General features: G+C 44.4%; 1 protein-coding gene across 10 annotated transcripts in view; it reads left to right on the plus strand.

Moving 5' to 3' along the window:
- Nucleotides 1–22,299, plus strand: part of NRXN2 (neurexin 2) — a 2,537,771-nt gene that overhangs the window by 2,263,748 nt on the left and 251,724 nt on the right. For all 10 annotated transcript variants that reach the window (XM_082270633.1, XM_082270634.1, XM_082270627.1 and 7 more), the window contains one exon: nt 18,881–19,203. In XM_082270633.1, coding sequence (XP_082126759.1) covers nt 18,881–19,203 — 323 coding nt within the window. The remainder of the gene's footprint in view (nt 1–18,880; nt 19,204–22,299) is intronic.

Here is a 22,299-nt window from a genome sequence, read left to right on the forward strand (position 1 = left end):
TTATTACACCGTGAGCGATCTTCCAAGTTAGCTAGCTTGGATTTAATCCATTCACGTTCCTTAAGATTCTCCTCATGAGCATCAACCAGCTCATTTACAGTCAGTGTCATGTCACCGATAGGGACGATCAAACTTTTCAAAAGTTCGGTTCGACCAGAACACCCGAACTTCCCAAAAGTTCGGCCCGGATTTCAGAACCCCATTGAAATCAATGGGACCCGAACTTCGGTAATCAAAAAAAAACACCATTTTGAAGCCCTAAAACTCAATAAATGCCCCTAAAAAGTGCCTAGGGTTCTGGGTCATGCCCCAGGGACTATTAATCACACAAAAAAAAGTTCTTAAAAATTGTCATTTTTTAGAGCCAATTATTGAAAAAATTATTGAAAAAAAAAAAAAAAAGAGATTTCTTTGGATTTAGTGTCTGGGGGGGGGGGGGGTCTAAAAAGTGTACCTGTGAAGATTCAGCTCTGTAGCATGTCCAGAACCAGAAAAAAAAGATTGTTTGTATTAGAACACTTATAGAACAGGGATATGGCTCTGCTATTTTAACACCTTGCCGGTTTTGTAGCAAGCGTTTTTTTGGGAATTTTTTGGAGGTTATTGGAGGCAGGCATAACATCAGAACTTCTGTGTAGGGGTATATATACACACACACTTGTATGTATATATACACCTACACATATATAGGTGTGAAAGTAGCAGAACACTATACTTGCGCTAATGAAATAATTAACACCAAAATGTCTCCGCTCCTATCACACCTATATATGTGTATGTGTAAAATACATATAAGTGTGCGTGTATATATACCCCTATACAGAAGTTCAGATGTTTTGCCTGCCTCCAAAGACCCCCAAAAAATGCCCAAAAAAAACGCCTGCAATAACACACCTGGGCGTTTTTTTTTGGCGCAGGTGTTTTTTTGGGCATTTTTTGTGGGTCTTTGGATGCAGGCAAAACATCTGAACTTCCGTATAAGGGTATATATATACACACACACTTATATGTATTTTACACATACACATATATAGGTGTGATAGGAGCGGAGACATTTTGGTGTTAATTATTTCATTAGCGCAAGTATAGTGTTCTGCTATTTTCACACCTATGTGTGTAGGTGTATATATACATACATGTGTGTGTATATATACCCCTATACAGAAGTTCAGATGTCATGCCTGCCTCCAAAGACCCCAAAAAAATGTCCAAAAAAAACGCCTGCGCCAAAAAAAAAAACGCCCAGGTGGGTTATTGCAGGCTTTTTTTTGGGCATTTTTTGGGGGTCTTTGGAGGCAGGTATGACATCCGAACTTCTGTATAGGGGTATATATACACACACATGTATGTATGTATACACCTACACACATATAGGTGTGAAAATAGCAGAACACTATGCTTGCGCTAATGAAATAATTAACACCAATATGTCTCTGCTCCTATCACACCTATATATGTGTATGTGTATATATACATATAAGTGTGTGTGTATATATACCCCTATACAGAAGTTCAGATGTTTTGCCTGCTTCCAAAGACCCCCAAAAAATGCACCAAAAAAACCCCTGCAATAACACACCTGGGCGTTTTTTTTTGGCGCAGGCGTTTTTTTTTGGGCATTTTTTGTGGGTCTTTGGAGGCAGGCAAAACATCTGAACTTCTGTATAGGGGTATATATACACACACACACTAATATATATATATATATATATATATATATATATATATATATATATATATATATATATATATATATAGGTGTGATAGGAGCGGAGACATATGCCTGTTAATTATTTCATTAGCGCAAGCATAGTGCTCTGCTACTTTCACACCTATATATGTGTGGGTGTATATATACATACATGTGTGTGTATATATACCCCTATACAGAAGTTCAGATGTCATGCCTGACTCCAAACATGTCCTCCAAAAAAGCCCTATGAACGCCTGCAGCAAAAAGCAGGCTGACGGATGAGAAGCCATATCGCTGCTCTGTAAGTGACAAAAGAGAAACAATCTTTTCTTTATAGCGGTCACCCTGACATGGAAGGGTTTTGTCACCCTGCCATAGCAGTCAGAGTCAGTTAACCCTACACTACACTACGGTCCCCTCACACTTAACACTTTCCCTACAGAAACTAGATTATTAAAGCTAACTAAAGTGGAAAATAGCACCCTAACTACACTAGATATCCCTTTCCCCACACTAAAAATTACTAAATGACACTTTGTAGCAGAAGTAACAGAACTGCTTCCACTCTCTTCCATGTCCCTGTATTACAATGCTAGGAATTTGGCGGGGGCTATCTTATATACTGGGGGGGGCGTATTCACTAACGATTGGCCTATGGACCCCCTAGTCACTCCAATCACATTCCTAGCATTCTTCTGCCCCCTCAATTGGTTTTTACTGATGGTTCTGGTCCAATCACTGGCTTTTAAAGTCCATTTCCTGTCCCATTGCATTTTCATCGGTTCTGGTTGCCGAATTCCGAACTTTTTCAGCAAAAAGTTTGGAATTCGGCTGAACCTCGAACAGCCAATGTTTGGGTTGAACCGATGGTCGACCCGAACCGTTCGATCATCCCTAGTCACCGATTGCGTTTTCCACTTGGTGCACTCTGCTACTGAGAATATTAACTTCTGTAGTGAGATTGCGTGCAATCGATGTTAGTTCAGATTGCAAAGAAGTATGTAGGGCGAGTAGCATTTTTTTTTTAGCAGGGTGTCCATGACCGGTTGCTCAGATGTTTGGATGCTGGCAATAGGTGAAGGAGCTGGTAAAAAGACCTGTGTGTGCAGAGTGTCAGCAGCTGCTGAAGTGACAGGCAGGGTACAGTCTAGTCTAATCTTTGCTTAGATTTGGCTGGGCTGTTATAGGGGCTCTCCGCTGTGGAGGGTAGGGGGGGTCTGATCAGTCACAGGGGTCCCATCTGCTGCCAGAGGGTTGTCAGGGAGGTCAGAGTAAGGCTGGGAGGCAGAGAAGGCATTAGGCCGCCGATCGGCGCCATCTTTGGAGCTCACGGTAGTGCTGGGCTGAAAAAAGTTCATTCATTTTTTGGGCCCCCCAGTCCTTGCGTTTTGGGGACATCTTTCCAGGTAGGGGGTCGATTACCTGTTGTGGATGTTTAATTTTCGGCCTTGGATCGTTGCTTAGAAGCCGCTGATGCCGCTGGATTGTCCCGCTGTGTGGAGGAGCTCAGGCAGAGACTTCCATACACACTTGCAAAAATATACTGTTCAATTAGGTCACCAGGTATAGGTTTTAAAAGAAGACTAAATAAGCTGCTGCTTACGTCCAACATTGAAATACATCATCCGAAGTATGGAGGGACGTACAGAAATATCAAGTTATGATCAAAAAGTGTTGCAGGAATTTAAATTAATGGACACCTGGAGGGTTAAACATCCAAGTGGTAGGGATTATACTGTACATATTACTCACCTGTCCATGCATCCTATTCAAGATTAGATTATATCCTACTGGAACATTAGTGTTTAGATTGCTTAATAAAAGCATCAATTAAAGGATAAGTTAATCTTTTGTAAAAAATAAATAAATACATAAATAAATTCACATCTTTTTGCAGGTTAAAAAAGTATGTATGTTTTTATTTATTTTTTATTGGGAGCCTGTAACGGATTGCACTCGCGATCAGCAGATCGAAGGTGCAACCTCAGGCTCCTGCATACTGTCCGTGTAGCTGTTTACCCTTACCTTGTTCACCTTATTCACAGAACTCTTGTAAATGAATGATGCAATTGGGTGGGCGGAGCTCCTCATGGCCACTTTTTTGTGTTTTTTTAATTGTGACAGCAAGTGCGAGGAGAAGATCCCAGGCTCGCTGTCACAATTATTTACTGATTGCCTTTATATTTGATAGTCATTTCTTTTGCATGTGTGCACTATTCTCTGTAAATATGCAAGCCACCCACACTGCCAGGTGTCAGCTACCAACCCACAACAGGGTGCCAGCAAGTCACCCACACTGCCAGGCATCAGCCACTAAGCCACAACAGGGTGCCATCAAGCAACCCACACTGCCAGGCATCAGCCACCAACCCACACTGCCAGGCGTCAGCTGCCAACCAACATCAGGGTGCCAGCAAGCAAGCCACCCACACTGCCAGGCATCAGCCACCAACCCACAAGAGGGTGCTAGCAAGCCACCCACACTGCCAGGTGTCATCCATCAACCCACAAGAGGGTGCCATCAAGCAACCCACACTGCCAGGCGTCAGCCACCAACCCACAATAGGGTGCCAGCAAGCCATCCACACTGCTAGGTGTCAGCCGCCAACCCACAACAGGGTGCCAGAAACTTCAGCAAGCCATTTTTTTAATCTATTTTGTATCTTTCAAATTGAAATGGAGATGGATGAGGAGAGAAAAAGTAAGAGTGGTCTGGGACTATTTCTCGTCTCAACCTTCTCCAGGAAAAGCTTCAGTGTGCAACACATGTGCAAACATCATAAGCATGGGATCAGTAACTGCAAAAAACAAAAATACGTCAAATTTTTGGGCCCATATAAGAGTTCATCATATTGAACTATATCATGCAGCACAGAAAAAACTAAATGAATATCAATGTGATTTTGAAATACCTCCTACACTATCCCAGGCAACAATAACAGATATGTTTCTGAAAAAAAAAAACAGGTGTCGCTGTCTAGATTCAGATGGAAGATCCCAACTGTTGGACAGAGTAATCACAGAGATGATTGTCACTGATAACCAGCCATTTAAAATGGTGTCTGACTCAGGATTTAAGCGGTTGATGTCAATACTTGAGCCAAGCTACACACTGAAGAGTGAGAAGTATTATTGAACCGAAATGCTGGCAAAGATTCACCAAAAGGTCATTGACAAAGTAAAGGCTATGCTGCAACCAGAGAATGCTGGCAACTCACTCTCATTCACGACTAGAGATGGCCTTGCTGTTCGCCCGGCGGTCAGTTTTCGGCAAATTTTGCTTGTTCGCTACCCGCCAAATTTGCGAACATATGGCGTCGTTCGCGGCGGCCATATTAGTTTACATTGGGGAGAACTTTGACCCATGACACAGCCGTCTGGTGGAACGGGACAGCCAATTGAAACATTCCAGCACATGGACAGTCCCCCTACCCTATAAATAGACCTGACCTGGTGGCCATTTCACATTCCCCTTTTTGCCAGTGTAGGGAGAGGTCTGCTCTGCTCATCAGGGAGAGTTTGCTAGACACATATAGCGCTGTGAAGATCCACATAAGTCCTTTTCAGGGCTGGTATTTTGGTATAGGCCTTCTACAGTCTCTTTTCAGGTTAGGGACAGGTATCCAGTCAGTGCTTTAGGGGCAGTTAGAGATCGGCTGCAGTGAGACAAATCGCTATGTTAATGACCACAAAAGTCATTTAAAGTGCTCCAATGTCGTTATAGGGTCTATTACAGTCTCTTTAGTATAGGGAGAGGTATCCAGTGGTTGCTGTAGGGGCAGTTAGAGATCGTCAGCAGTGACACAATTTGGCCTCTCTTGCTGTGTTAACTGTGCTACACACAGTGACAACAGTTACTGGCCAATTATTTGTAGAACTGGTGTGATAAACCTGTGGCCCCCCAATACCACATATTGAAGTGGGGTGTTATCTACCTTTTTCCACATATACTGTGATTCTCTAGAGACTTTTGTCACAGGGTAATTAAAAAAACATGACAGGCAGAGGAAGAGGCAGAGACGTACGCAGGGGTGGTAGGGGTAGGGCAGGAGCAGTAGGCCGGAGCCTAACTGTGAAGTTTCATAAGGCGCGTGCAATTACGGCAAAGGACGCACCAGACTTGGTTGAGTGGGTCACTCAGCCTTCCTCTTCTGCACCCTCCTCATCCTCTCTATCTGCACCCTCTTCACGCTCTGCTGTGTGCACCCCCAAAGACACCACCACCACATACCCTCCGCTTGAGTAACTGGAATTATTTTCCGATCCATCACAAGACGTTTGCGATGCGCAGCCATTGTTGGCATCGGATCAGGAAGAGGAGGTACTAACAGCCACCACTCAGCAGTCTGACGACAGTACCCAGATCCGACCAAGGAGGTTGGTCCCCGCCGTTGCTGCCTACTCCGAGATCTCGAATGTTAGTGGTGGGGAAGGTGACGTGGATGATGATGAGTCTATGGACGTCATGTGGGTGGCCACAAGAGAGGAAGAGGAAGGGAGTTCAGAGGGAGAGACGGACCGGCAGATAGGGAGGAGAGGCAGGCAGAAATTGCATTGCACAAGAGGCACAAAGCAGACTGCAAATGTATCAGGAGCGAGCCATCAACCATGCACAGTCACAACTGGCGCTCCCCAGGATGCCGGCACATGGATCCGCAGTGTGGGCTTTTTTTTAATGTGTCCGTTGCTGACAACAGTGTTGCCATCTGCAGCCTTTGCAGTCAACGCATAAGTCGCGGTAAGCCCAACACTCACCTAGGGACAAACGCCTTAGGTACCTGAACTCCCATCACCAAGCCAAGTGGGAGCAACACTGTCAGAACCCACAAAGCCACTCTCCAGTCTCTCACCATCCAGCCCCTTCTCCTTCTCCTCTCTCCTCACATTTGCCCTCCACTCCACCTTCCATGATGCCGTCGTCGCGTTGTTCTGGAAAAAGGCAGGCTTCTGTGGTCCAAATGTTGGAGCAGAAAAAAATGATGACGCCGGATAACCCTCTTGCCCAACGTTTGACTGCTGGCTTGTCGGAACTGATAGCCCGCCAACTACTGCCATATCAACTGGTGGACTCGGAGGCCTTTCGTAAATTTGTGGCCATTGGAACACCACAATGAAAGGTCCCAGGCAGGAAATATTTCTCGCAGAAGGGCATTCCAGAGCTGTATGGCCATGTTCAGCTGCAACTGCAAGTGAATATATCTCTGGCACACAGTGTTGGTACCAAGATACATCTGACCACAGACACATGATCTAGCAAACACGGGCAGGGAAGGTATATCACTTTTACTGCCCACTGGGTGAACCTTCTGACGGCCGTTAAGCATGTAACCCGTGGCACCGTGTAGATTTAGTTGTACTGCCACGGATTGCAAGCAGTTATGCCTCTTCTTCTCCTCCTCCTCCATCCTCCCTCTCCTCCTCGGTTGACTCCTCCTCTTCCGCTGCTACCGTCTCTTCTCCTGCGCCGCCCAAGATCCCGAGAACCTATTCCACATGCCAGGTGAGACGTTGCCATGCTGTGCTGCGTCTGTTGTGCCTGGAAGCCAAGTGCCACACTGGTCCTGCACTCCTTTCAGCTTTGCGTTTACAGGCAGATCAGTGGCTGACACCACTGAATTTGACAGTTGGTAACATGGTGTGCGACAACGGTGCCAATCTGCTGAGTGTGCTGAAACAGAGCAAAATAACACATTTGCCATGCATGGCACACGTCCTGAACTTGGTGGTGCAGTGATTCATTGGCAAATACCCTGGGGTCCAGGACGTCTTGCGGCAGGCCAGGAAAATTTCTGCCCATTTCCGAAGATCTTACACAGCCATGGCTCGACTTGCTGACATTCAGCAGCGACACAACCTGCCCCTCAGGCGTCTTATTTGTGACTGCCCGACGCAATGGAACTCAACGTTGCATATGCTCGATAGGCTGCTCCAGCAGAAATGTGCAGTTAATGACTACCTGTTCGAACTCGGCGGCAGGACAGGTTCTGGGGAGCTTGGGTTTTTTTCACCTCGCCAGTGGCTGCTCATGCGGGATGCATGCAGACTTCTGCGGCCATTCGATGAGATCACCAAACTGGTAAGTCACGGCCAGGGCGCCATAAGTGACATCATACCTTACGCCTTCTTTCTGGAGCGTGCATTGAGTCGTGTCATTGATCAAGCCGTCAAGGAGCAGGAGCAGGAAGATGAGGAAGTCGCAATGTTGGATGAATTCCCAGGGGGTGCTACTCCATCTGAGACAAATCAACAGCAGGAGTCTGAAGAGGAGTCAGAGGAGGAGGGTGCTGGGGGGGATGAGGAGGAGCAAGAAGAGCATGCTTTAAACCTTTCTGGGATTCCTGGTGTTATCCGTGGATGGGGGGAGGAGAACGAGGACGACATTATCCTGGATGATGAGATGGAAGCAGGCCACTACACCGCTTCCAGTTTAGTGGGAATGGGGGCCTACATGCTGCAGTGTTTTAAGGGGGACCCCCATATAAAACGCATAAAGGCCAAGGACCAGTACTGGGTGGCAACGTACTTAGACCCCCCGTACAAACAAAATATGGCGGAAATATTACCACAATCACAGAGGGCGGTCAGAATGCAGCACTTCCAGGCCTTGCTGCGGGAAATGCTGCATTCTGCTTTTCTGTGTGCTGGCAGAGGAATTTCCAGTCACAGAGAGACAGTTGCGAGTAGCAATCCAACAGCTCCTGCATGAAGAGGGCGGTTGAAAGATGTATTGGTCACTTCAGATATGAGATCCTTCTTTCAGCCGAACCATCAACAGCTGTACTCGGGATCCAGCATGAGGGAACGCCTAGACCGACAGGTGTCCGACTACATTGCGTTAACGGCTGATGTGGACGCACTGAGGAGTGATGAACCCCTGGACTACAGGGTGGGCAGGCTTGATCTCTGGCCAGAGCTTGCACAATTTGCAATGGAAAAGTTGGGTTGCCCCCCGTCCAGTGTCCTGTACCAAAGGACGTTCAGCACAGCAGGGGGGATCGTGACCGATAAGCGCACTCGCCTAGCTCATGACAGTGTAGACTACCTCACATTTATAAAAATGAATGAGGCATGGATCTCTGAGGAATTCAACACATGTGACCAGTAGACCAGGTTTCATCGAAATTCCTCATGCCAGGTCACAAATATCCGCCAGATCGCCATCCACCCACAACATTTCCTGGTCCTTGGCTTCGCTACATACATCGGCATAAAAGGCATTTCATGGCCATTGAATGGCAAATTTTTGGGGCCTTTCAGGGCCGACAATTATTTTTTCTGTGAATGCCTAATGTACCTCCAGCCACCAAATACTACGTTCTTTGCTGTCACCTTAACCCATGTGAGCTAATTTTTGGAGCCTATACAGGCCGCCACTTACTTCTGTATACTGTGAACGCCTACTGTACCTCTAGCCATCAAACAAAGTTCTTTGCTGTCAGTTCAACCCATGTGAGCTAATTTCTGGAGCCTATACAGGTCGCCACTTACTTGTGTATACTGTGAACGCCTACTGTACCTCTAGCCATCATATACTACGTTCTTTGCTGTCAGTTCAGCCAATGTGAGCTAATTTTTGCAGCCTATACAGGCCAACACTTACTGTTCTGTGTAATGTGAATGCCTACTGTACCTCTAGCCATCATATACTACGTTCTTTGCTGTCAGTTCAACCCATGTGAGCTAGTTTTTGCAGCCTATACAGGCTGACACTTACTGTTCTGTTTACTGTGAATGCCTACCATACCTCTAGCCATCATATACTACGTTCTTTGCTGTCAGTTTAACCCATGTGAGCTAATTTTTGCCGCCTATACAGGCCGCCACTTACTTCTGTATACTGTGAACGCCTACTGTACCTCTAGCCATCAAAAATGAAGTTCTTTGCTGTCAGTTCAAACCATGTGAGCTAATTTTTGCAGCCTATACAGGCTGCCACTTACTTCTGTATACTGTGAACGCCTACTGTACCTCTAGCCATCAAAAACGAAGTTCTTTGCTGTCAGTTCAAACCATGTGAGCTAATTTTTGGAGCCTATACAGGCCGACACTTACTTATGTATCCTGTGAACACCTACTGTACCTCTAGCCATCAAAAACAAAGTTTTTTGCTGTCAGTTAAAACCATGTGGGCTAATTTTTTGGGCCTTTTATGGCCGACACTTACTTCTGTATCATGTGAATGCCTAATGTACCTTCAGCCACAGAATACTACGTTCTTAGCTGTCAAGTAAACGCATGTGGGCTAATTTTTGGGGCCTGGAATGGCCGACACTTACTTCTTTATCCTGTGAATGCCTAATTTTTCAGACTGTAAATGAAAAACAATGGGTCTGTAAAGGTTCCACCAAATTGTGGAATGGACGCGGACCCATTTTACAGATGTGTGAATGGACCCTATATGTATTAGACAATGTATTTACTGGCTGCTGTCAGTTCTGGCTGATTTATGAAAAAAATATATATATTTTTTGCTGTAAAAAAAAAAAATTTAGGGCAACTTTTTCAATTGCAATACTTCTGTTATGACATTGTCCATGTGCTGGGACTATTTGTGCACAGCTAATACGTCTTTTGTGGCTGCAAATATGACCTAAAGGTTTCTAAAGTTCGCCTCCCATTAAAGTCAATGGGCCCGCTGCGAACTCGCGGTTCGCAGACTTTTGAGAAAATTTGCGGCTGGCGTTCGCGAACTGCCCCGGCCGATGTTCATCCATCCCTATTCACGACTGACTGCTGGTCAGAAAAAACAGAGTCCAAGTTACTAATGATTCTTACATGCCACTTCATTGACAGCTGATGGACGAAAATGTAATTGGTGTTAAATACAAAATTGATGCAAGGATCCCACACTGGGGAGTACAGTAGAGAAATGTTTCTAGGCATTTTTGAAGACTTGGGAATCAACGAAGACCGAGTGATGATTGTGCTACTTCGAGACAGTGGAGCAAACATGCGGAAAGGAATGAGGCTTGCTGATATGTCAGACTTCAGTGTCATGGCACATAACACCATCCAACTTTAAAATGATGGTCTGTCAAGCCAAAGAGCTTTGATTTATATATGTTTTGAGAAGCATGAAGAGATTAAAAATGTTGTGCTTCCAAGTCTTTTGAATCCTCGATACAAGAACCATGCTTTCTCTTCTGATGATGTATTGGCAAAGGCAAAACAGTGGCTGACAGGACAAGATACGTATTCAACAGGAGGTGCAGGAAGTTTCTGCCGAAAAGACAAGTCCAGAACACTATTTTTATAAAGAGCAGCATGCTGCAAAAACAGAAAAATGTCCAAAAATATGTCAACGAACAGAAGAGAATCTTCTTCATCGTGGTCAAATTGATCAGGACATTTTCAGTGTTTTATTGGGGCCTCATGTGGAGGATTCAATTTCTTCTGATCTTGCAATTATGAGCCTGGATCTCTATTTGAAGGACCCTGTGACAGGAGTCACTTTGGGCATGGGGGTTGTGGACCCCAAATTTCTTTAAGAGGCTGGGAGACACCATGTCCAGCCTTGTGTGGTTTTCTTATGTTTAAGTCACCCTGCATCTTTTATGGATGCAGGGTGACCGGGAGGGTGGTGTACACTGAGAATATGGTTTGGACTATTTCAAATGGGACAATATATGCATTACCCATATCTCTCAGGAAATATGGAGATTTACCTTATTCCTGTACACTGTAAGGCACAGGAAATGCAACTCCTAATTTGGGCGTCCAGGAAATGGGAGAGACACGTGTCTGCTAATCCATGTGTATTAGCTGCAGAGAGAGGGGGGATTGTTTCCAGCAGCCCCTCCTAAAGAATTTGCTTTTGTCTAAAATAGGACAGTATGTTAATTGGGTCTGAGACTATTGATAAGCATGTTAATGAGCTCACCTGGCTGTCTACTAAGGGAGGTAATTACACAGTCATTGTTCATGTGGTATTCTCAAAGTATATATAAATGCTGTGTTTCTTTCAATAAAGGAGAAGAGATTTACTCTTGATCGAACCTCACTACAGAGCCTTGTCTCGTACTTGGGGGGGAATTAATGATGGGCTTCATGTATGGCGGATTGGAGTGGTCGATAGCTATCCTGGTGTTCGGGAGCAGATTATCCTAGACGACTGTAACCCCTGTTATACTTGGGGTGTCGTTACAATTGGTGGCATCGGCGGGATCATTCCCACAGCCAGAAGGACAGCTACAGGAGACACCATTCCGTGGATTTACAAGTTGGGGGCAACGCATGTCTCAGTACAGCAACCCTTAAAGCAACAGGATGGAACCAGCAGTGGAGTACAGATATTCTCTGAAAGAATATGACCATATGGTGTGGTTACGGCTGAGCTTCTTCGGACCCAATCCACTGGAGAGATCCAAGCGGTTCGTGAGGAACTTAGTGTTCATGTCTCTGCTAGACAGGGCAGAGAGAGAGGGCCAGCTAGCACGTTGGGAGGAACTCCAGCGGCAGGTACAGTTAAGGGAAGAGGAGAACCCAGTCTCCATTCCCCAGCAGCAGCCTGGTTTATTGGGAATTGGGAGCCCAGTCTCCATTCTCCAGCCGCAGGCTGAGTTACAGGGGGCAGAGACAGTCGGTCCTGTCGCCCAGCAGCAGATTGATTTGTTGGGAATTGGGAGCCCAGTCTCCATCCCACAGCAGCAGAGTGTCCTGCAGGAAACAGAGAGCCTAGTCTCCTTTCCCCAGCAACAGGACACTGTATTGGGAGCAGAGACAGTCGGTCTCCCTCCCCAGGGGCTGGAAGTATATTTGGGAGAGGAGCTTGTTACCCCCTCTCCCCATGGACAGTTTGATTTGTTGGGAATTGGGAGCCCAATCTCCATCCCACAGCAGCCGAGTGAAGTGCAGGGAATTGGGAGCCCAGTCTCCATCCCACAGCGGCAGAATATTTCATTGGGAATTGGGAGCCCAGTCTCCATCCCACAGCAACAGGGCTGTTTAGCCAAAGAGGAGACAGTCTGTCTTCCCCCACAGCAGCATGGTGGGTTATCTAAAGGGGAGACAGTCGGTCTCTCCCTACCGCAGTATGGTGGTGTATCTAAAGGGGAGACAGTCGGTCTCCCCCTCCAACAACCCGTCTCCAACCAGGCTACTTCTGTGGTAGCGCTGGCCCCAGGGCAGAGTACCGCTGGTCTCTGCCCACTCAGCAACCCACCAAGGCAGTCTCCCACACAGCCGTGGTGAGGCACCTGGACCTGGACAAGATTCTCCGCTATTCAGGTGTAGTAACCATTTATTGTGGGTGGGCTGTACTGCTGTTTCTGTTTTGTGGGTGGGCTGCTGGACTAACACAGGCACTGACCGGCAGAAGGTCAGATACCCGGTTAGTCTGTTTGGAAAAGGGGAGAAATGTGACGAGACCAACCTCACCACTGGGCATTGGAGGAGCCTGGTTGCTCGCCTCCTGCAATATGACCATGGACCTAGAGGCTTTTACCCCTTTAAGACTGTATTTGGGCATATATGGCCTGTATTTCTATGCTTCTGGCCCTTTAAGGAAAAGACCCGCAGTTTTGTATTGGCACTTCGGACCATCGAAGTGCCGAAGTAGTCGAAGTGAACGCCATGCGACTAACGAACACGTGGCAGCGGCCATTTTAATTCAAACGAACGCGGCCCCATTGACAATGGTTAGTTGTACGAACTGGGCCGTTCGTACATTTGGACCGTTCGAATGTACTTCGACATTCGAAGTCCATTCATCTCTATGGGGAAATAGACCGACCGCATAGCCCAAATCCATGGAACTGTTTTGGGCATGAAAATGTGCCTGCGGTTGGTCAGAAAAGGACTTCCGTCTAACTTTTTAACCCCTGGAGGGATTTCTATGATTTTTGGTTATGTTTGCATTTGAAGTATGCTGATTCTGAAAATGTAAGTTTTATTTGAATGTGGTGCATATTTTAGAAGTTATGAAAATGTTGCTTTTTGCCTGAGGTGGCTTTCCATTCACTTATTGTCAGGTGTGCTAATGACCTCACCTGTTGTCTGCTAAGGGATGTATTGACACTCAGAGTAATGTGTATTGAGGGCTCGTTAGGGAACCATTGTTCTGTGTCTGACTATTGTGTACATTGATTGCCCCCTGGGGGCTTCTGTCTCCTTGCACATGGCAGTCCTTCTGGTCAAGCTATCTGACCAATCACTGCTGACTCATTTTCAATTCCTCATTTGCATGGCTAAGGAGGACCAGAAGGGGAACTGAAGGTACTTTACAATTGACCAATAGGAAAGCGGTTGTTGGGGGCAGGATGTTCCAAACTCTGTATAAAAGTGTGCTGTGTTTTTCCAATAAATGTTGTTGTTCCTGTTTTACCCTCAACTCGGAGCTTTGTCTCGTTATTGGGGGGATTTATTGTATGTGTATTTGACAGAAGTAGTCATCCTCTTCAGTGGTGGAAAGAAAATGAGGCACAGTACAAAAGACTTGCTTCCCATGCTAGAAGATACCTCTCTCTCTGCTCCTCTGTCCTCCTCTCCTCCTGAGCATGTTTATGAAGTGGCAGCATTATATGAACAAAACCGAAGACCTTTAACAGGTGACCATGGACATGCTGAAATGTTCTGCTTTCTGCAGTATAATATTGTTCTACTTAACAGGGAGTATTGAAAAGAGTAGTGTCCACTCCAATCCACTGTCTAGCTGTTGCCTATCTTTTTTTCTAGCGGTTTTGCACTGACTGCTGTAGTTGCAGTGAGTGCCCTACTGCAGAGGTAGTCAACTGACTCCAGTCCAATCCACTGTGTAGCTGTTGTCTAGCTTTTTTTCCTAGCAGTTTTGCACTGACTGGTGTAGTTGCAGTGAGTGCCCTACTGCAGAGGTAGTCCACTGACTCCATTCCAATGTGTAGCTGTTGCCTAGCTTTTTTTCTAGCAGTTTTGCACTGACTGCTGCAGTTGCAGTGGGTGCCCTACTGCAAAGGTAGTCCACACTGACTCCAGTCCAATCCACTGTCTAGCTGTTGCCTAGTTTTTTTTCTATCGGTTTTGCACTGACTACACTGCAGTAGTGATTTAAAATGATTGCAGTGAGTGAGTGCAGTACTGCAGCAGTTTATTATGCATTAATGCACAATCACATGATGTGAAACTGATGTCCCTGCAAGTGCACTTTTCCTATCAGTTTTCATGCAGTTAAGGTGTGAAGAACGAGGCCTTAATGTTAAAATTGTTAATAAATAAAGATTAACATGTTTATTAACAGATTTGTGTTGAAATTTGTGCTTATTTTGCAAACGTTTAAATGTGCAAAAATATCAGCCAACATTGGCCGATACCGATATGCGATCGGCAAAATATCGGTATAGGCAATGAAAAACCAATATCAGTTGATCACTATGGGGGATTATCGAGAATAGATTTGGGTCTGGGCAATGATGCAATGCTTTCCTTAATACCCTCCTCAAAGTATGAGGCGAGATCCATATCAGATCACTCACCTTTATGTATCCAAGTTTGCACGACCGAGTTTTCTAAGAGATTGCACTGGAAAACCAATCCTTTTCGGTTATCTTTGTTTGCTGATCATGACCCTATTTCCAACACATTGACCACCTTTATTAACACGAATCAGCACTTTACCCCCCCTGGGATCTTTTGGGACATGTTAAAAGCTTTTAATTAAGACAATCTCATTTATTAAGACCAAAACCAGATTCTGGGAACAAAGAGTGATGCAGGAGGTCCAGAGGGCAGAATCAGCATACATAGCATCCTCCACAGAAACTAATGAAAGATCCTGGGTGGAGGCTCAACGCATAGTTAAACATGCAATATTATCGAAAGCTGAAACAAGCAGTTTTTCCTCCAACAAAAATTCTTTGAGGAGGGTAAAAACACAGGCCATATGATTGTGATGATGGCAAGGTCCAATAGAGGGTCTTTGTAAATTGCTGTGATTAACAACCCATCAGGGGTAGTTGTTACCTCACATTCTGAAATTTCAGTGTTCAGAACCTTTCACGCAGACGTGTACTCCTCAAAGGTGTCACCATCGACGTAGGAAATCCAGGCCTTCTCAGCTCTCCAACGAGGATAGGGAGTTATTGAATGCGCCTCTTACTAATGATGAACTCATAGAAGCTTTGGCTCTTTCCCCTCTGGGCAAGTTTGGGGGATGGAATGCTGACGGAAATCTATAAGAGATGTTCCAAAATATTGGTACCCCGTTTGAAGGGGGTCTTTACGTACGCATTTGAGCAGGGAACTCTCCCCTCTTCAATGAATGGAGCCATAATCATTTTGTTATTAAAACCAGGCAAAGATGCTCGATCTACCTACTCTTATAGGCCTATCTCTTTGTTTACAACTGAGGTCAAATTACTGGCCAGAGTTTTGGCTACACATTTGGCAAAAATTATTCATAAGATTATTCATAGGGATCAGTCCGGCTTCCATCTCTCCAGATCCACCGCGCTTAACATTAGGCATTTATTCTTGAACCCTCAGATACCTGTCAATAATCATGGAAATAGGGCCATTCTCTCATTGGATACAGCTAAAGCCTTTGACAGTGTGAAGTGACCCTATTTGTGGGAGGTGCGGGGGTGCTTTGGACTGGGGGAAGAAGTAGTTCTGGACAGATAGCAGACCATTATCTGGATAGCTGGACACACAGACTGTCATTGGCAGACTTGTCCTATTGTCCGTGTTGAGATGGAATTTGTATTGTGTTACACACCCTACACACACAGCACTGCCCTCTTAACATATCACCCCCACTGCACTGCCCCCTTCACATCCCCCCACAGTATTGCTCCCCTTTACATGATACACACACACACACAGCACTGACCCCTGCTCCCCATCCCTCACAAGTTCAAAGCCATGTTCTTTCATCCCTTCACTCTCCTACCTTACACAGAACGAGGAGCAGGAGGTTAGACAATCCTGAACTGAAGACACAGCAGCACCGGATGGGGCACGGGAGCTTCCGGGTTAACTTTTCATATTAGCAAGCTGGTGATTGGTTGCTAGGACCGCCTCCTAGCAGCCAATCACCCCCTGATTATTGTGAAAAATTAATTCAGGCAGTTGCCTCTCTCCATGCAGTGCTGGTCCCACCCCCAGGCCAGAATTGTCCCGCCTCCCGATCTGCTTTGCTAATGACAGTGGCGGAGGCTGGGGACAAAAGCGTCAGCTAAATGGCGCGGTTGCTGCGTTCTAGATAGAGCAGTAGCTTGGCCGGACATGGACCGCAGCCCACCATTTAGTGATGCCCAATCTAGGTAATCCCTTCAGAGATATCTGGTGTCTGACATATATGCTATTTTGCATGCTGGCATCTCACCTAGGGATGGTCTGGCCTGTAGAGCTTTAGAATCGGTTCTAGGCCATGTTTTAGACGAGGAGGCATTGGAATGTGTAAACACAGTGACACATAAAAGCTCCCTCAATGTTAGCATTAAAGAAAATGCATAAAAAATTTGCACAAGATGGTACAAAGTGCCCAAGCTTCTCCACAAAATGTCATTGTCGATTTCTAATTACTGCTGGCACTGCCATTCAGAGGAGGGCTCTTTCCTCCATTTGTAGAAGCCATCCTCTCTTTAACTTCAGCTTTTTCACGGATGGCATCCAGTTACCATCCAAAATCTGCTGAAATTTTATTGAATCCATTTTTCCTTCTACTCGTGAGATGTTCCCTGTGCCACTGGCTGCAATACAACCCCAAAGCATGATTGATCCACCCCCATGCTTAACAGTTGGACAGAGGTTCTTTTCATTAAATTCTGTGCCCCTTCTTCTCCAAACGTACCTTTGCTCATTCCGGCCAAAAAGTTCAATTTTAACCTCATCTGTCCACAGAACTTGTTTCCAAAATGTATCAGGCTTGTCTATATGTTCATTTGCAAAGTTCAAACGCTGATTTTTGTGGTGAGGACGTAGAAGAGGTTTTCTTCTGATGACTCTTCCATGAAGACCATATTTGTACAAGTATCTCTTTATAGTGGAATAGTGTACCACAACAGTGTCTGCCAGATCTTTCTGGAGGGATCGTGCAGTCAAACGTGGGTTTTGAATTGTTTTTCTCACAATCCTGCGAGCTGTTATGTCTGATATTTTCTTGGTCTTCCAGATCTTGCTTTAACTTCCACTGTTCCTGATGACTGCCATTTCTTAATTACATTCCGAACAGAGGATACTGACATCTGAAAACACTTTGCTATCTTCTTATAGCCTTCTCCAGCTTTGTGAGCGTCAACTATTTTCATTTTCAGTTTTCTAGGCAACTGCTTAGAAGATCCCATGGTGCTGATTGTTGGGGCAAGGTCAGATGAGTCTGGGCATTTAAAACCTTTGAGATTGACATCACCTGGTCTTCCCAGACGATGATTGAGAACAATCAATGACACTGGCAGGTCTCAGCCTTGCAAAGGGGGTAGTGCATGCTATAAATTCTGCAGGGTGCCCAAACTTTTGCAGACGCCATTGTTTTGTTTTCTGTAATTTTGAAAGTGTCAATGATGGAAATAAAATCTAACTTTTGTTGACATATTATAAGAATGTCTAATCTGTAATATGATGCCTTTTGGAGATTTTTGTGTTTGTGTGTGTTTTAGGCATGTTTCTGTGCCATGTTATGCATAGTTCTTTTTTTCAAAAGCATGTTTCCTCTGACTTAATGTTGTGGTTAAGAGGTTGCTTTGGTTTGTACTTTGACACATTTACACCCATTTGTATGGGTTATGCAAACATGTTGCTATGGCTGCTTTGGAACGCAAAGAAACAAGGCACTATGGTCTTCTACGTGACATCACAGTTACTTGTGTCTTTTTATGGGTAGAGAGGATTAGAGGTAGGTTGGAATGAGGGGTTGGGTTGGGAAGGAGAAACAGAAGAGCGGTTCTGGTGGGAGGGTTAGGAAATCATTCCACCCAACTCCACCATGACTAGGGTGATGAGGAATTATATTTATATTTTGGAATTCCAGAGGGTAGTGATATGCTGCTGCCAAGAGATGTTCTAGGTCCATAATAGAGTCCATTTCCATAAAGTTTTTTGTATGAAACAATTATTTTAGTTGTATGAGCCACAAACTGAGCTGTTAAATTATTTGAAGTGGAGGTGAACAAATATGCTGCATGTAAAAGTTTTGTAGGTAGAAAGCCCCTTCATGTATTGTATTACATGTTCCATAACCTAAACAAATAATTGGTCATCACTCTTGTTATTCACCAGGTCGGCAGCTCACCATATTCAACAGCCAGGCAGCCATCAAAGTTGGTGGAAAGGACCAAGGGCGGCCGTTCCAGGGTCAGATCTCAGGCTTGTATTACAATGGTCTAAAGGTGCTCTCCCTAGCTGCAGAGAGTGACCCCAATATCAGGACGGAAGGCAATCTTATGCTTGTTGGTGAAGTTCCATCAGTCATGACCACTGAGACAACAGCCACTACACTTTTGGCTGACATGTCTACCACCATCATGGAAACAACTACAACCATGGCCACCACCACCACTAGGAAAGGGAGATCCCCAACCATGAGAGACAGCATCACACAAGTAAGTATACCATTGCTGTTTTCATGTATGTTAACAATATCAGTATTCATTAAGAAACACTAGCCTTACCATAGCCGTTTTACCGTTACAATTTTGCTATCATGTTTCACTATTTTTACAGCTTTGAAAGTTTGTAAAATACCGCCAAACCATATGTTTCCTAAAAGCACAGGTCCTTCTGATTCTGTGCACCCTGAAATAGTCGTACATGTGTTTATCAAAACACTATTTTCTATAAAAATACACTCAAATTATTATTAGTGCACACAAACTCATCATAACATACAGTTTAAAAAAAGTGCGTTGTTAATAAAAAACAAGTATTTGTACATTTTAAATTGTGCCCTATTTTGCAAAACAATGAAGATTGAAGGTATGCAAAACTGTAATCAAACTACTCATGTTATAAAAATTGGCTTCACGCCAAGGAAGTGATCATAAACATGTAATTCATGTTTACCAATCCCTTCAGGTGTTCATTCAAGAAACTGATGAGGGCACTATACATGAAAGACATGTTTACCAATCCTCCTGCTCCCCGTTCAGAACAGATCAGATCCTCCCTGCTGTGTGACCTCAATACAATCCCCTGCACAACCCACCGTCTTTGCTGCTACAGGCAGGGGGAAGAGCAGCAAGGATCAGAGGGCACACAGGGGAAGGCAGGTCGTGGAGAGGATAAGATTGTGGGCACAGAGCAGGAAGAATCCAATAAAAGGCAGGGCACAAAATTCAGGGCGGGCACTAACATTTTTTATGAGTTGCAGCTATTCATTAATCACCCTAGGAGACCCTTCTGCTATAAGTTCATGGTTCCTGAAGCAGCCATAAGCTTAAAGCCAAAGGAATTCAGCTGCTGGGTTACTGGGCCAGCAAGCAGTTCTATTCTTGTAACCCTTATTGACTTATTAACAAGAGAAAATGTGATGATTAAAAAAAAAAATGGTGACATTAACCCTTTCATTGGCAGCGAGCCAGTGAAAGGGGTAATGTCATCAATTTTTTTAATCATCACATTTTCTCTTGTTAATAAGTCAATTTAACTTAAAGTGAACTTTTTAAGAATAATGTTTGGAGCTGTTATTGCTGATTTGGTGTTTAAAATTGTTTGTAATCTGCATTATGAAGAAATCTTAAATATATTACTGATGAAAATAAGTGAGGTGAAAAAATGACATGTGAGAAAAATTGATTTATATATTTTAACTATTAATTAAATTAATAGGTGAAAAATACCATCAAAATCAACTAAAATGCATTGTGATTAAACATGTTTTAAACAGTCCATAAAGTGCAAAAAAGTGGTGAAGTGAAAAATAACTTTCAATGCTGAATAGATAAGGTGATTGTGCTATCCTCCACCTGAAGAAATGGCCGCTCACCTCCCGCTCTGACCCCTGTGTTATCAGCAGGTCAGAGCTAGCAGTTCCCCTCAGGGGATAAATGCAATCCAATCTCGGTAAACCAGGGGATGTCAGGACCCAATAAATCCTCCTGCTCACCCAAGGTCCTTGATGTAAATGTATGAGGAATAATGGGAAAATCTATTATATATATATATATATATATATATATATATATTATCAAATATATAGATTCAGTGGTTGCAGGAGGAAAATACAGCCGATTGCGATCGGTTCTAGTAAATGCAACCCCCTCCTCTGCTCTCTTTCTGCTGCCTGAGTCCTCCCTGTCCTTTCCCTCACCCTGCAGCGCTGATGGCTCCCTCCTTTCACCTCTTCTGCTGACTGCTGTGGTATGTGTCAGGATCTAGAGTGGGGGAAGGGGCCAGTAAATATATCATTTACCGGCCCCTTCATCTTCTGAATGAACAGTGTGAGTGATCTGAAATGTGATCTGTTTATTAACTGAAGCATAGTAAACTGTGTTGTTTACTATGGTTCAGTTTGTGAATGAACAGGATGCTTCTCAGCAAAGAGCACTTTCCATTCATTCACTGTCCAGTGCAGCTGAGGATGCAGAAAAAAGAATTAGAGAACCTGTTTTCTCAATTATTTTCTCTGTCTTAAAAGTGAGAAATCAGGAGTCTGTTTAGACCCCAGATATTTCATCAAATAGCCCTAATGGGCTCCAAAAACGAATACATTTTTTTTAAATAATAATAAAAATTATAAAAATAAAAAACTGGCAACATCCACTGCCCTACCGACACTGTCCTCTGCCCTACTGACACCATCCACTGCTCTAGTGACTGACGCAATCCACTGCCTTACTGATGGCAACCTCTGCCCTACTGACACCAACCTTTCCCTTACTGACACTGTCCATTGCTCTGCTGACATCGTCCACTGCTCTACTGATACCATTCCCTGCCCTACTGACACCAACCTCTGCCCTAATTACATAGTCCACTGCTCTACTGACACCATCCACTGATCTATTGACACCATCCACTGATCTATTGACACCATCCACTGCTCCACTGACACATCTTCTCCCCTATTGACCCCTTCCACTGCTATACTGATACCATGCACTACCCTACTGACCCCAATTTCTACTCTACTGACACTGTCCAGTGCCATATTGACACAGTCTCCATGCAAAATCCACTACCCAACTGACACTGTCCATATACTATCCACTGCCCCACACACCGTCTACTGACTTATAAGGTAGGCCAAATTCATATTTTTCCAGTGACATTTGGTTTAGTGATCTTAGTATATTTTAGGGGTACTAGAATGCTTTTGTTCAATATAACCATGCCCCTTTAGGCCCCTCCAACTTTGAATGCAATTTGGCCATACCCGTTGTTCACTGTGGCGTGCTATGCGTGTCACATTGCTGCTCTCCATTGGGCACCCAAAGGTGTCCCAAGTCTTTTACAATTCTATAGTTTATACTACAAATAGATAAATAAAAATGTGTCTCTTTCAAGCTTGCCCGTTTATTAAAAAATAATACTGTTTATATGTCTGAGAAGTTGATCATTCAGAATGATCATTTAGATGATCAATTTAATCAAATTGGGGACTAGTGTGGAAATCCTGTTGAGATTGAGAGATGTTTTATGGGTCGTTTGTTGGAAAATGAAATTGGTTTATTTGGTAGCGCAAAAGTCAGCAAGATTTC

This window comes from Pelophylax lessonae (genome assembly GCF_965119305.1).
Source record: "Pelophylax lessonae genome assembly, chromosome: 10".
In the NCBI taxonomy this organism is placed as follows: Eukaryota; Metazoa; Chordata; class Amphibia; order Anura; family Ranidae; genus Pelophylax; species Pelophylax lessonae.